We start from the raw sequence: 16,423 nt of genomic DNA, 5'->3' as shown, positions 1-16,423 counted from the left end.
CTCCGTTCAAGCCACCATCATTTTCTGACTGAATTACTGCAACAGACTAAGACTAACTGCCCTCCTCCTGCAGGAGCCAGAGGTAACTATTAAAAAATACGATCAGTCTCTCATGTCTTCTAAACTTACTCAGATAAAATATAGTCCTTAAAAACCCCTCCCACCACCTCTCTAATCTCATCTACTGCTCTCCCTTTGCCCACTACCTGATTGCACTGTTTGCTCATTCCTAAATGGGTCATGAGCACCAAGAAAGCAGGAATTTTCCTTTGCTCAGCTCTGCATCCTCAGCATCTAGAGCACCGCTTAGCACATAGGACGTGCTAAATGTTAATAAATACAATATTTGTTGAATGAAATAAAACGGTGACTGGGTAGCCAGGGAAGGCTTCACTAAGGACCTGATGTTTGAGCTGAGACCTAAAAAACAAGAAGCTGTCGATGCAGATTTAGGAGCAGAGAACTTCAGGCAAAAGAAATAGTATCAATTCCTAAAGTGGGAACAAGCTTGACTTATTGGAGGTACAAAAAGAAAGAGTGGTTGGAACATAGTGATGAGAGTAGAACCCTGTAGGTCAGGATATGGAGTTTGTACTGGGGAAAGGGGAGTCATTGGAGAGTTGTAAACAAAAAGAGTACCGTAGACTGATTGTGGATCTGTTTTGAAAGTAGAGCCAGCAGAGTTTACAGATAGTTATACAGGAAGTGAAGGAAAAGAAGGACCCAAGAATTACTCCTACCTACATTTTGAATTAGACAATCGGATGGATGGTGCCATTTGCCGAAATGGCGCGCCGGACCTCGCCCTATTTCTCGGCCCAGCTTTCCCGAGGAGGCAAAGGCCCGGAAGTGGGAGTAAATGAGCACGTACCCGCCGGTCCCGAACGTCAGATCTTCTTTCATTGAACCGTCTCCACCCAGCAATTAACACTGATCACCGTCCTCGAACCTCCAGACCCCACCTCGATTTTACGTAGAAGGAACGCTCAAGACGTCACCTCGCTCCGGAAGTCCTCCAGGCCCTTAGCGAAAGGGCCGCCGGGAAAATCTTTGCGGGCCCCGGGAAAGGGCCTGAAATTAAGGCGGGGACTACAGCGTCCCTTCTAGACCGCCCGCCTCCAGGCGTGACTCGCAGACCTGGGCTTGGGCTGGCTGAAGTGGCGGCGCTATCTGCGTGGCCCCGGAAGGACTTCTAGCGAAAGGCGGGAGAGAGAAGCAGCTGAGAAGCGGCGGAAGCCAGAGGGGGCCAGTAGGGTACGGACCAGACGCTCGCGGCCTGGAGAGCTTCTAGGCGCCGCCAAGCGGGCCGAGCCCACCCGGCCGCCTCTCCTTACGCTTCCGGGAGCCGTCGCGAGCAAGTGCGCCTGCGCGCCGGCCGCTCCGCGCGGCTCGCCGCTGTCCTCGCGCCGGCCGGCATTCCGACGGTTCCTGCTGCTCTTCCCGCCCAGCATCTCGGCTTGGCAGCGCACCGGCGTGCGACATGTCGCGGCGGCGGCACAGTGACGAAAACGACGGTGAGTGCCCTGGGCCCGGCTGCCGAGGCCGCGCCCAGGTGGGTGCCTAGGTCTTCAGGTCTCGAGGGAAGCCCTTCCCACATGGGAACGTTCGGGAAGCCACGGAGGGAAGGGAGGTGGCACAGCGGGAGTGTGGCCGGGCGACTTCTTGGAAAGCTCGTTTCCTCTCGCCCCAGCTCTTTTACTCGTTTCCGATAGGAGGCCTGGGGTGGGGGGGAGAGTCTTTGACCACTTCTCAGGATTTGGTCCTTAGCACCGCCAAGCACCTGTGTCTATGCGGCCGCCTCTTGGGGTCAGTGACATTATCTCGTTTTGACCCTCACATTGCACCTGAAAAGGGATCTCCGCAGATTAGTGAAGGAAAGGAACAAAGCCTGACTGAGAGATCTGATGAATCGCAATGTGAGCTCTGCTCCCCTACCGGTCATCGTTGATTTGCCTTCTTTCAAGCTGCAGTTGCAGGGAAAAAGATCTGTCTCTTATCGACACCCAAGAGATCACTAATAAACAGATGCATGTTGTTATGTTGGATTTTGAGCTGACCGTAATTGTATTTCCCTCGCGCAAGAGGGTGCTGGAAAACAGGAGAGCCCTTAGAGAGTTAGATTAGGGGTTGCCATCTCCATTTGAATGGTTGTGCTCATGGGGATTATGGTGTTGTCATTACAAAAACCGAGAATAATTTTGCTAGTTAGAAGAAGAGGCTTACATAACAAAAATCAGTCAAGAACACATCCACGAAAAAAGAAACTAAGAGTAATTATATTATTATTGTTCTTTGAAAAGAGAGTAGTATAGTGGTTAAGAGGCCAGACTTTGGAAACAGGGTTTAAGTAAGAAACTAGACTTTACCATTTACTTTGCGATCTTGCCAAGTTATATTTTTTAAACCTTAGTCTGTAATATAGAAGCGACATAGAAAGTGTTAATATACCTCATTGGTTTTGTGATGGTTAAATGAAGTTATAAATGTAATGAGTGGCTCATAATGATTATTTTATCAAATATTAATGCTTAAGAGGTGATAGATATTGGTAGATGTCAATGATGTAAGAAAAATACAGAACAAAAATCTTTAATTGGATTATTTTTTTTTTCTGACATTTTTCTGTCCTTGAACGTTGAGGCAGTTAGAGGTAGGTAAAACTAAATCATTTGTATTTAGTTTTAACAATGAAACATCAGATTTCTGCTAGGGCATGGCTTGGAGGATATCCCAGCCTTCTCATCTGATACCTAAGGGTTTAAAGTTTTAATGTAATTAACATGCAGTCACAGCTAGCAGTGCCCAGACACCAGGGAATGCAAGTCTAGAGTTTTCTTTACTACACAGCTATTATTATGCTTGGGTGGCTTTTCGTTGTTGTTGTTGTTTTTGTTTTTTTTATGCAGGAGGGTTCTTGTGTAATGTATATTTGGGGCACAGAAAATACAGTTTTCATATGCTTTTGAATTTGATTAATCAAAAGCTAATATGCTTTAAGTCATCATTTGGTATTTAGAGAACTTGAGCCTTGTAAAGTTCTTCCATTTTCTTTCCCTTTCTCACACTTTCTATTCTCCACTTCTTTTTCTTCCTTCTGAAGTATCCCTAAAGGGAGAGAAAACATTTCCAGAGGGCAGCCTGGAGAATTGGATTTGAATATGTAGAAATACAACTTTTGCTTTGGTTTTCGGGATGCCAGCATAACTTTCTTAAGAGTTAGCTTCTTTTAATACCAGCTGGCAGCTAAATCATTTGGGTCTTGCACAAACCTCAATAAATAAGTAAAGGGAAAAAAAGTAAGGAGTTAATTAATCAAAGTTTACAGTGGTGAATGATTTAGTAATGGATGGGGCAGTTTTTAATTCCTCTTAGGTACTACACCAAATCTGGAACTATTGTGAATTGCCACAATTTGGGTAATGATTAGATAGGGTTTACCCTAAACGATGATCTGAATCAAATATTTTAGATACTTTCCTTTTAGTTACACATCTATTAATTTTTTAAATCAGAAATACTAGAATCTTAAATATTGAAGACTATTTTAAAATAGGCTGAATTATTACAATCATACTTTAATAGCTACATCAGAGCAATTCTGGATTATTGTCATCTCTGCCTGCCACGACTTTCCATATGCTTGACTAGCTATAATCATTTCTTCAACAAATATTCAACAGTGCCAGGCACTGCCCTAACACTTAGCAGTACAGCAGTGGACTATATAAAGATAGAACCTCCCTTTAACAGGAAACAATCAAATAAAATATAGTGTATCATACGGTGGTAAGTGTTATGGAGAAAAATAAAACTGGGTAAAGAGGGTAGAGGCTGCTGTGGGGGAGGAGTTGCTGTTTTATATAGGTTGCTCAGGGAAAGCTTCACTGAAAATGACATTTGCAGGAGGTAAGGGAGCAAACCAGATGGCTATGTGGGGTAAAATAATGGTCTAAACATGGGCCTTAAGTCTAGAGCATTTCTGTCCTATTCACAGAACAGCAAGGAGGCCAGTGTTGCTGGAGCAGAGTGAGTATGGGGGAAAGGTATAGGAGATAAGATCAGAGAGGGAGCAGAGGATCAGCTCATAGAGGGTGATGTTAAAATTAAATCTGTGTTGAGACTGTAGTATCCAGGATCCATGGAGACAGGAGACTATATCAATAAAGTTCACCTAGAAGTCAATTTATAGACAAAGAAAAGGAAATCTTTAGTGTAAATTGATGTGTATGGATGCTGGTCAAGCATTAAATCTACCTTATTTCTTAGAATCTCTAAGAATATGTCTGAAGCTTTTTAGTTATAAGATATGCATAGGATAATAGCTGTTCAAAACATTGTTTTGTTCTTTTAAGAAAGTATTTAGATTGTCCATCATCTTAGCCAAAAACCCACATTAGTTCCATTTAAGCTACTTAGAATTAGATCTTTATCCTTTATATTGTGACTCATTTTTTACTTAACTATAGACAAATAAAATGAATAGAAGTGAAATGATTTGGTAATCGGAGATAGAGTATAGTTTGTTTCAGAAGTTATGTTTACCTCTGCTTTAAGTCTCCAGGATCAAGGTACTTTTCCACTTTACCGTGTTCATTTTGATTACTTTCTCTTTTACCTTGTTTGATTTATGAATCTAAAGCTTCTTATAGCGTACCTAATTCTAAATAAGGATGTAAGATGTAGTACAACATATCTGTATAAAATTAGAATCACTTTAGAGGGGAAAAATTTACTTGATGTATTCACATCCTTTTAGATGAGTTCGATAGAGACTTGCTTCTCTGTTCCATATTAGCCAAGGGTGTCTGAGTAAAGTGGCAATGTAATTTTAAATTACATTGCAAAACTTCTACAGAGTTACATTTTAATACAAAATCTGTTCTTGCTTTGGAGCTGCCATATATATGTTTTCTTGAGGGTACGTGAAAACATTCAGCTAATTCCTCAAATTTTATTCTTAATTAATCTTATTCTACTTCCCCATACACTCACCCAAGTTCTCTTCTGAATTCAATATGCTGTTATTGTCTGTGAGTTCAAATTGTGTCTGTAGTAACTGCCCCCCTTTATATTCTAATATCAGGTGATAGTGGGGCATCTCTTAATACTTTGTGCCTCCTTCCATTCTCCAAACAAAACTTGTCTTAGTCAAAATGGGGGAGAAGAAGGCGGTGTTGTAATTCAGATATAGGACCGTGTACTTGAATTTTCTAGTTTTTCTTCAAAAGTCCTACCTTCCTTCCCCACAGCGTCATTTTCCCCTTACAAGAGGACCTGGGAGGATTTCTTTAAAGACGGGGGATGGAGTGGCTCCATAGTGTAGTGGTTAGCATGTCTGCTTTACACGCAAAAGGGCCTGGGTTCACACCCCAGGTAGAGCCATGGCCCATACCCCGGGGCACCAGGCCCTGGGTGCACACTGAGAGCTTGTGGGAGGAGACACCCCACGTTCAGAGATCCAGTTCTTAGGGGGAAAGGGGCAACATCCATAGGTCAGGGGTAATTACAGAGGTAGGAGAGAAAGACTGGGGAATGATTCCAAACTGATATGAGGACAAGCCAGCTGGATAATTAGGGAGGTTGTGGAGGCGGGTTGTGGAATAAAGGCTGGCAAAGTAGATGGGCCAGAAAAAAGGGAGCAGTGATTAGGCTTTAAAACGACAACAAACTGCTTTCATTTGGCTCGTTTTTCAGCATGTCCATTCTCCCAACTTTACCAGTAAACAACTCAGGTTCTGAAGAACACTGTTAGTATTCTGCTTTCTAGAACAGAGTTTCTCAACATCAGCACTATTGACATTGGGCTGCGTTATTCTTTGTGGTTGGGAGTTGTCCTGTGCAATGTAGTATATTTAGCAGAATCCCTGGCCTATACCTTCTAGATGCCAGTAGCATTACCCAGGTCGTGTCTCCAGAGATTGCCAAGTGGCCCTTTGGGAGAAAAATCTCAACCAGTTGAAAACCACTGCTCTAAGAGAAGGCTATTTTTAATGTCCTTGCTGACAGATTATATAAATATTACATTGAATATGCAGTTTTTTTCAATGAATGAATCCTGGAAATAGAATACCTTTGTGTGAAAGTTGGTTCTTCAGGTAGTGGAACCTTATTAGATCCTGCGACTTAGGTTTCTCTTGTACTTAAGAACCAAGGTCACTGATCCAACTGTGTCATACACGTCCACAACTTTATATGGGTAAGTATCTCCAAGAATATATCTCAGCTGTCACACTGTACACGTTTTTTTTTTTTGTGGCATTATCCCTTCAAAACTATATTCAGCAGTTTTAAACCAGATCATAATTAAGAGATTGGGGAGTCAAAGCACAGAGTGCTTTACCTTGTGGCCTTTTATGATACTTTCATCAGGTTCTACTTGGATAGCAATAGATTGATTTTATTCAGCATAGGTGCAAGTGGTACATGAAGATCATTTCTGTCACTGGAGCAACTTTTAACACCCCAGGCTTAGAATAGCCAAGTGCTGTGAAACAAAATAGTAAGAAATCATTAACAGCAAGTGTATGAGTAATACAGTCCAGTTGTGATTTGTGGCACAATTTCATTCAACTTGACTTCTTTAGCATCATAAAACATCTACTGTTTTCCCATCAATTATTTGGTATGGTGCCGAAGACTGTTCTTTGAGTGTATGTCTGCTGGTTTAATTCCCATTGCTTGGAATAAATATACCGTAGTGCTATGTGATCTACAGAAGTAGAACTATTAGTTGAAGAGTTAAGAGCTCAGACACTTGTAAAGCTAGTGAGGAATCCTAATGTTTTATGCTCCTTTTGCCATCTTTTGAAGTTTTCCTCTTCATACCTGATACAAAAACTTTGTTTTCTAATCAAGTCTTTCCAAAGCATTCACCTTGGTTTTGCACCCATATATTTTCAGCTTACATAATAATTTTCATTATTACAATAATGAGTACTGCTAGCAACTAAGGAACAGTAAACAACTCAAGTTTAAAGAATGTGAGTAGCAGTACATGATGTTACAGAGTGTTCTATCTGCTAGTGGGTAGCACCATTCCTGTCTGTCCACAGAAATGGACAGGGCTGCTTCATTCATATAGTTTTATGAGGCTAACCACTAGCAGATAAAACTCTGTAACATCATGTACTGACTGCTACTCCCATTCTTTAAATTTGAGTTCTCACAAAATTTAACATAAGTAATGCCTCCTGGAGTTACTATCGTGGCCCTGAATATGGAGACTGTTGGTTAATCCAGCCGAGTCTGAGAAGTGGAGGGTCAGTTAAGAGCTTCTACTATGTGTAAAAAGTAGGACTTCTGGTAGAAAAGAGATTATAGCATTAAAAAATAAAATAAATTTATTTTAAATAAAATTTATGACAGGATTTATCATGTAACGTTATTTTTTTACATTGTTGAAACAGGAGGACAGCCTCACAAAAGGAGAAAGACCTCTGATGCAAATGAAACTGAAGATCATTTGGAATCTTTAATATGCAAAGTAGGAGAAAAGGTATGCACCAAAATAGACACAGATTATGATGGGTTTAGAGTTGTAAAGTCGACTGTGCTTTTATGAATTTCATCAACTGAAAACTTGATCTGTTTTAGGCAAAGTTTATATGGCCATGCATCTGTATCCCAAAGGAAATGCATATTAAAACCCTTGGAATACAGATAATTGAGAAATGTTTTTAGTACTTTTTATGGAATATGAGTCTTAAAAGAGATCTTATTGAATAGTTCTCTCAGTTTATAAATGAAGAGCCAAACAAATCGTGGATACTTGAGGAAGTTTGCTCAGAGTCATATAGTAAATGAATTAGAGAATAGAGCCCATTATGTTATGTATAATACTTATTCTGTTTTTGTAGACCGCTTACTTTTTAAATTTCTTCCATTCTCTTTTTATGGGTATCTAAAAAACAATAACTACCTGAATTGATTTATACTAAATCTGTCTTAGTGCCTTATGCATGTAAGGCTTTAACTTTTTTTATGATTACCTAGAAAATTTTAATTCACGAATTGCTGAGTACTTGACACATATTTAATATGCTGTCCTCTACAGAGTGCCTGCTCTTTGGAGAGCAACCTGGAAGGCTTGGCTGGTGTTTTGGAAGCTGATCTTCCTAACTACAAGAGCAAGATCTTAAGACTTCTTTGTACAGTGTATGTATGCAAAAGATTTATGAATCCAGGTGATAATGTATTATCTACTCTTAAATGCTTTGGGAAATGTTCAAAAGATGTGTTTTTGTTTCATATGTAATCAGCTTTCCTTCTATTAGGAAATTTGTACAAATGAAATGACCTTTGGCCCTTTCATTAACTCTTTCTTAGAAATAGACCTAAAATTCAGCATTTTCCATTTGTTTCTTAGAACCTTAGAATCATTCAAATTGACTATTTTTAAGTGAGAAAGTAGACATGTTCACATTTCAGAGATTTTATTTTATGCACATACATTTAAATATATATATAGTAGAATAGAATTTAACTTATATTTTTAACCAGTAGTACCAAAAACATTTGAGAACTGGTCACTCAAGTAATAGCCTTTCTTGGAAGATGGCAGCTGGTCTTCCTAGGTGGCCTCCCAACCAGGCCCGACCCTGCTTAGATCAGCCATTGGGCTTGTTCAGGATGGCATGGCTGTAGACCACGGACGGTGGCTCCACTGGGGTGTGAACCCAGGACCTTCTTCGTGTAAAGCAGACATGCTAACTGCTACACTATGGAACTATGTCCAGGAAGAGGCTTTTGAAGCTATTAATAGACTAATAATCTTTCTGAGTTAGGTTAGCTGGAACAAGTATCAGCATTTAATTTGTTAGGAAATTAAAGTGGGAAAAGTCTCACATGGAATCATGAAACATTCTCTTCCATTAGTGGAATTAGCAATCTAGACTTTTTCATCTCTCAGTCATTGATCACTCTGAATTGAATGCCTGTCAAAGAAGTAGCTATAACTTCTGGATAAAGGGATCTTTGTACTTTACATTAAATTATAAATTTATCTATTAGGTATTTTTAAATTATGAAGGTGACTTTTAAGTTGTCATTTCAATTATTTTAAAATAATGTTTTTTAATGCTTAAGCTCACTTTTGAAATTTAAAAATGTCCATACAAATTGAAACCATTGGTAGATTTCATTTTAACCTCAAAGTACAGAATTTAGGTTATAATTTTTAAAAGGAATTCAGTTAATATTCAGGAAGACATATCCTGAATATGACTAAGAAACTACTAAGAAATATCATTTTGCTGTTATCCATAAGAGGTCTTCTATTTTGGAAGCATTTATTAGAATGGAGTAGATTTATGCTTAAACTCTGATGGAACCATGGTTTGGGGTGGGGGGGAATATTGTCAATGCAAGTATCTTTATAAAACCTATTACTCCTAATACTCTACTAGGTACCTTGAGAAAACAGAAAAAGTATATGAGAGTCTGAATGATCATGAATTTCTATTTGCTTTTCTTTTTGAGCTAATTTCTAAAGGCTGCCTAAATTAGGAAGCAATATTTGCTTTTTTTTAAGGTTTATGACTATAGTCATCTACTTTTCAGATAATTTTAATGAAAATTAACGCACTTGGAGTAAGCAAACTGGAGTGTAAAGAAACCTTGCTACATCAGAGTATCATGTTGAAAATTCAACAATTTAACTGATAGAAACTTAATTGAACTAGTTTTAGTTCTGAAGTTTTTCTAAGCAACCAGAATAGTGTTTCTCAAAGTGGAATCTTGATTTTATGACATTTGGTTAGCTAAGTTTAAAATGCTCCATCTCCCTATTAATGATTCTGCATTAAAGAAATTTCTTTCACCCAGCATTTCCTAGATATTTTACCGTGGAAACAATTTTCTGTAGAACTCCTATCCAGTTCCTCTGAACATATTGGACTAACACTGGTCTCGCATTAGTTTTATTTATTTCAGTTGGATAACTTCACAATAAGAGTGTTTTACTTTTTAACTCTTGGGATAATTAAAAATGAAAAATTATGGGGGCCACGTCTGCAACTCTTCTCAATATTTATGTTGAAGTAGTTTTAAAAACAGCTCAAAGTAATCCTGTTCCAAAGTTAATAAAATGATAAAAGGTTTTTTATATTACAAAATTCAGCAACCTAACATAATGCTATTGTTTTGGGGTTTTCTTGTTGTACTGGGTTCTCAAATCAGTGCGCGTCTGTTACCTGAGAAGTTGACAATTTATACAACATTAGTTGGACTGCTGAATGCCAGGAATTACAACTTTGGTGGAGAATTTGTAGAAGCCATGATTCGTCAACTTAAAGAATCTTTGAAAGCAAACAATTACAATGAAGCTGTATATTTGGTAAGTTATTTTTTTAGGGGAGGTATATTTTGACTAAGTGTTGAGATGGAGGGAAGAGGTGAACTACAACCAAATAATTTATCCTTTCTCTTGACATACAGTTCCCTACTCACCATAACAGCTACTGTTTTGAAACTGTTCTCATTAAAATTAGCACAAAGCTCATTACCAAGTCCACGGGTTTCTGAATCCCACCCAGTGCGCCTCCCTGCAGCACATGACTCTTTACACTTCTTATCTCTTGATTTTTGCATCATCAGTTTTTTCAGGACCTCCCATTGCCCTCTACCTTCTATTCCTCGGTCTCCTTTTACTGGGCCATCTTCCTTTGCCCCTTAAATGTTTCTGTTTCCCAGGATTCTGTCCTCACTTTACTTTTCTTTAAACACTATCCTGGAGCATTTTTGTTCTCATAGTTTCATGAACCACCTTTATTTTGGCCATCTCCTTCTCTCCAAATCTATAATCTGTATCTCCTGCTTTGCCCTTTCTACTGAACTCCAGACCTGTGTTCCAAATACTACCTGGATAGCCCAGAGGTATCTTGCCTGGAAGTCCCTACATTAATGCATTATTCATACCTTCTTTTCTTCTGGCCTCTCCCAACCCACATTCAGTGGCTGCTGTCTACTGGATAACCCATCTAGAAATCTGAGCATTAATTTTTGTCTTCTCTTCGTCCCCTCATACTGTAGGCAGTCCCTAAGCCCTTTCAGTTCTACCTCCTAAATTTCTCTTCAGTCTGTTCCTTCTCCTTTGTCTCCAGGGAACTGTATGTCTTCCTCCCAGTGTCTTAGCCTCTTAACTGATCTTTTCACATCCAGATTCTCTGCCTTTCCCTTTATTTTCTACAGTGGCACCAGAGTGGTTTTCTTATAACTAGGCTCTACTCAAGTTGGTTACAGGTTAAAAACCTCAGTTCCTTCCCATTGTCTACAGTTGATGGTCTTTAAAAGTCTGGTGTCAAAGATGATTCATTGGGTTGTAGAAAGTAAATATTAGAAATCTTTTATTTATCTTAAATGGAACTCAAATTATGCCTTACTAATACTTAATACATAGAATGACAGTGGGCCAGTGTATATTATAAAAATATATACATTTGTTGGAGGTAAGCGATCAAATATTTTTACTGAGTACACAGTCAAAGTTTGGACACTCATCATCAGGCTATAAGAGTAAGTCCAGAATCCTTAGTCTGACACTCCTGGTTGCCTGCCACCTTCTATTTCTCTATCCTTGCCTGCCATATATCAAAATTACTTACACATCTCTGAATATACCTTGTGTTTAAACCCCTCTACCTAGACTACTCCCCTTGTTCTCCACTTGAGGAGTACGTTACACATCCTTTATAATGTAGCCCAGTTGTCTTCCATGATACTTTCCCTTACTCCCTTTGTCACTGTTCCTACAGCAGTTTTTATTTACTTTTTAGTATAGAAGTCATCCTTTTGGATTGAGAGTGCCCCACTAGACTCTGAGTTCCCATATAGCAAGAACTTTAATAGTTCTTAGCAGTGGCACACAGAAGATAGCCGATAAATATCTGTTGAGAACTTTTCATTTCTATAGTCCAGTGAAAATTTGTTCACAGCCAAAGAGGAAAAATGTTTGAAGTAGCTAGAACATTATAGTCTGGGTTCTTCTAAGAGTATGTAATGAAAACCTGTAAATGTACAGATTCCTTTCCTTCATAGGGTCTCTGTCACAACTCCTCAGCTCTGCAGTTGTAGCACAAAAGTGGCCATAGACAGTATGTAAACAAATGAGCATGGCTAAAAATTTACTTGTGGGCACTTAAATTGAATTTCATATAATTTGTACGAATCATGAAATATTCTTTTAGGTTTTTTCCAAGCATTTAAATATCTAAGAATTATTCTTAGTTTTCAGGCTGTGCAAAAACCAAGCAGCAGGCCAGATTTGGCCCTCAGGCTTTAGTTTTTCAGATTTGTGGTTTTAACCATTACAAGATTGCTTGTTTTGTAATTATTATAAGGGATATTTGATTTAATAAAAATTGTTTTCCCCAACAGGTTCGTTTTTTATCTGATCTTGTGAATTGTCACGTCATTGCAGCCCCATCAATGGTTGCTATGTTTGAAAATTTTGTAAGTGTAACTCAGGAAGAAGATGTACCTCAGGTAAGAAAACCCTTATACTGAATCATGTCCATATAGTACCAGAAATTTTTCACTTAGTAATAAAAAACAAAAGGTAACAGATTATCATGCTGTAAATTCTTAATATCTAAAAGTTAAGTCAGCTGGCATACTGGTGAGTTCTTGTGACATCTATATGTTAATTTAAATTACTCTGTCTAATAAGATTAAAACTAAAATATCTAGAAATGCTCTGAATGAGCCAGATGTCTTATATAAGCCCTGTTAAATAGCTTCCATAGATTTATTTCATTTAAGAATAAATGCAATATGAATAAATTTAACTAACACTTTAAACTTACCTTTTAAAAAATCCTTTAGGTGCGACGGGATTGGTATGTGTATGCATTTCTATCATCTTTGCCCTGGGTTGGAAAGGAGTTGTACGAGAAGAAAGACGCAGAAATGGACCGTATCTTTGCCAACACTGAAAGCTATCTTAAGTAAGGGGAGAGCTCATAGTTCTTTTTGTTGTTTAGGTAAAAGATATCTTAGTGATATCATAAATGTGTTATATTTTATCTGTTAGTAATACTATTTGAGTTGCGTTTCTCAAAAATAAGCTGTAGAGTTCCCTAAGGCTTTCTCTAGGTAATTTCATACCCCTACTGTTGTAACTTACTGAGACCCCAGAGTAATCAAATATATTGCTTACTCCTTTCGTGTAAAAGAGTTGTAACATAGCTGCTTTTAAGCCGCTTATTATCCATGTGTGAAAGGCATAAAATATCTTAACACAGTGGTTCTCAGATATTAATATACGTAAGAATCATCTGTAGCACTTAAATATGCTCCAACCCCTGCCCCCAGACCTGCTGAATCACAGTATTTGAGAGAGGTTTGGACATCTCTATTATTAATTTATTCCACAATTGGAGAACATCTCTTTATTTCATATAAGTTAATCCTAAACCAAGTCCTTAAAACAGTGGTCCTTAACCTTTAATACTAACAATAGGCCTTATTAGTAAACTTAAGCATAATTACCCAGCAGCTAGATAATGGTTTTGTGTCCCCTTAAGTTTTTTGGAATAATTTTATTATGTTTCATTTTCTATCCATAGATACTTCTTGGGATAGTGTTAATATCTATTTGGTAAATTACAAATAAAGCTAAAAGAGGTCTAAAAATAGAAATCTTTTTAGTTCGTTAAACTACTTTTAAATGTTAGATTTTTAAAATGTTTTTATATTTCTGAAAAGTTATACTTCTTTCTTAACAAAGAATAAAAATAAAAAGAATACGAATATCTTATTATTTGAATACTGGTACACGTCTTTCTCCTTTTTTATACATATGGTAGTCCAGTATATACACTGTTCACTTGCTTTTTCCTCCCTTAATATAACTTAAGATTTGTTGCATAAAAACATACAGCTCTACCTTATTCATGTTAACAGTTGTATGGTATTCCACTCTTTTAACATGCCATGATTTCTTTAGTTTCCTGTTGGTAGACATTTAGGTTATTTCCAGTCTTTTGCTATTATAAACAGTGTTTCGATGAATATCCTTATACAAATGTCTTTGTGTACGTACATGTGTAAATATATTTGTGGGGGATATGAATTCTTAGAAATGGCATTTCTGTGTTGAAGTGTCTTAACAATTTTAATTTTGATTTAGTCATTGTTTTCCAAAGCAATTATACTATTCCAGATCTTCTAAAGAGATGATATCAGTGTTTGAAACTGCATATTCTCCCAGATTTCAATAATATAGTACGTTATCAAAAATGTTACACCTACCAGTATGATAGTTATTTCACTGCTTTAATTTGCATTTTATTAAGAAAGCAACTGAACATCTTTTTATGTTTTTAAAAACCTAAATGTAGATTTTCATTTTTATCTTTAGAAGACGCCAGAAGACTCATATGCCCATGTTACAAGTATGGACTGCTGAGAAACCACATCCACAAGAGGAGGTAAATTGATTACAGTCTTTTATGATACAAGCACAGTCAGCTCTTGAGTAGATTCTTATCTTTGTGATGTACTTAAATCATTCAATTTGTATACCTCAGCTAGGTTTCCACAGTTCATATCAGGGATCCACCTCTTCACAGCCCTAGGCAGATAGTGGAGCTTTAATAAATGTTAGAATGTAATTAAAACATTCCTTGTTCTAGAGGATTCTAGATGTCATACAGTTGACAATTTTTTTTTTTTTTTATCGAAATGCCCAATTGGAAAAATGTAAAAAGTAACAGCCTCAGACAGATAGATTTTATAAATTAAAACAAAGATTTAGTACCATTCTCTTGTAGTATATTTGATAGCAAGTTAGCTTACTTTTGTACTCTGTATTTTAGAAGTAGTGATTTTTGATTTTGTCTGCTCAATATGGTATTTCTTCTAGCCTCCAAATATATATTAATTATTAAAAATTAATGTCTTTAGTATTTAGATTGCCTGTGGGCCCAGATTCAGAAATTGAAAAAGGATCACTGGCAGGAGCGGCACATCCTAAGACCTTATCTTGCCTTTGACAGCATCCTATGTGAAGCACTGCAGCACAATTTGCCTCCTTTTACACCACCTCCTCACACTGAGGATTCAGTATACCCAATGCCAAGGGTCATCTTCAGAATGTTTGATTACACAGATGATCCCGAGGTATGTGACCAACTAAAAGTTCCTGTCAAAGGGCCTGCGTTGCATTGTACTTGTGATTTGATCTTGTTTGGATTTGCCTGCGATACATTTTAAATTTGAATTGTTTATTATCTAAGATGATCAATAGTAATGAAGTTAACGATTTAATTCAGTGAAGGTAATGGTTTAAACAGGATCACCTCATTATGCAAGAAACTATATTTAGCATGTGTATGTAGAGTAAGAGAGCACATTGTACAATGTAAGAGAGTAGGTTTCAAGAGCCAGATTGGTTTGGTTTTTAATCCTGGTTTAGTCAGATCCTAGCTGTGTGGTCTTGGGTTATTTACCTCTCTACCTGAGATTCCTAATAGGATAATAATAGTATCTCATAAAGTTGTAATGAGGATTAAGTTATTAATACACGTAAGTGTATAAAACTGTGCAATACATGATGAATGCTCAATAATTTTAGCTATTATTCTTAAGGCTATTTTTCAAGAAAAATACCCAGTTTTAGAGATTGTTCATTTCTAACCTTTACAACTTATTGTTGATATTATGTAATTATTTTTTAAAATATTTTCAACTTACAAACTCCAAAGATGAGTATGAGCTGATTTTATAGTTTTTAAATATATGTATTCTTTATTTTGAAGTCAAGTTATTGGTAACCATTATACTTCAGCAATTAAAATATATAATTTTGATATTAATATTTAGCATAAAAATTTGCATTTTAGCTATGCTTATTATTTTATACTTTTACATGTGAATGTCTGTCTTAACTTTAATAGCCAAGTAGCAAGCACAGTCATTTCTAGATTCATTCTGAATAGAAACTTGCCTAGCTGAAGTACCATACTTGTTGCTTAGTACATCCCAGTCAGCATAAAGCAGAATTGTCACAGTCAGCACAATTGATGTTTTGGGCTGGATAATTCTTTGTGGTGGAGTGCTGTCCTGTGAATTGTAGGATGCTTAGAAGCATCCCTGGCCTCTACCCTCCAGATGCCAGTAGGATTTAGAGGCTAAATATCAGTTGTGACCACCAAAACTGTCTCCAGAGATTGCCAGATATCCCCTCTCAGGGGCAAAAGTTCCCCCATTTGAGAACCACTGGCATAAGAACCAATATTACCATCCAAGGTCAAATTTGAGTTTTCTTTTTCTTCTCTTTTCTGTTCTACCATAAATTGCTTATGACCAGTGGAAATTTAACAATTGTGATCTATCTCAGAGTAAAAAGTTGTCAGATAATTGGTTATACATAAGAAATTATCAACTTGCTACCTACTTACCTATATTCCATATATAATAAAATGCT

General features: G+C 37.3%; 2 protein-coding genes across 7 annotated transcripts in view; one reads left to right on the top strand and one right to left on the bottom strand.

The window, feature by feature from the left end:
- TSTD2 (thiosulfate sulfurtransferase like domain containing 2) overlaps positions 1-1,027 on the bottom strand; it is a 19,424-nt gene extending 18,397 nt beyond the window's left edge. For 2 of the 4 annotated variants that reach the window (XM_006911552.3, XM_025046556.1), the window contains exon 1: positions 872-1,027. The gene's annotated coding sequence lies outside the window, so the exon portion shown is untranslated. Of the gene's footprint in view, positions 1-740 lie in introns of all 4 variants that reach the window. The other 2 variants (XM_006911553.3, XM_025046555.1) reach the window with 2 other exon arrangements.
- Positions 1,028-1,052: 25 nt separating this feature from the next.
- Positions 1,053-16,423, top strand: part of NCBP1 (nuclear cap binding protein subunit 1) — a 35,912-nt gene continuing 20,541 nt past the window's right edge. The window contains exons 1-8 of one of the 3 annotated variants that reach the window (XM_025046553.1): positions 1,053-1,514; positions 7,407-7,495; positions 8,054-8,154; positions 10,177-10,333; positions 12,373-12,480; positions 12,820-12,941; positions 14,357-14,426; positions 14,902-15,117. In XM_025046553.1, coding sequence (XP_024902321.1) covers positions 1,481-1,514; positions 7,407-7,495; positions 8,054-8,154; positions 10,177-10,333; positions 12,373-12,480; positions 12,820-12,941; positions 14,357-14,426; positions 14,902-15,117 — 897 coding nt within the window. In that variant the 5' untranslated portion in view covers positions 1,053-1,480. Of the gene's footprint in view, positions 1,515-7,406; positions 7,496-8,053; positions 8,155-10,176; positions 10,334-12,372; positions 12,481-12,819; positions 12,942-14,356; positions 14,427-14,901; positions 15,118-16,423 lie in introns of those variants that run through there. The other 2 variants (XM_006911554.3, XM_025046554.1) reach the window with 2 other exon arrangements.

The sequence above is a fragment of the Pteropus alecto genome, unplaced genomic scaffold, assembly GCF_000325575.1.
Source record: "Pteropus alecto unplaced genomic scaffold, ASM32557v1 scaffold114, whole genome shotgun sequence".
Lineage (NCBI taxonomy): Eukaryota > Metazoa > Chordata > Mammalia > Chiroptera > Pteropodidae > Pteropus > Pteropus alecto.
This window is presented reverse-complemented; position numbering and strand designations above follow the sequence as displayed.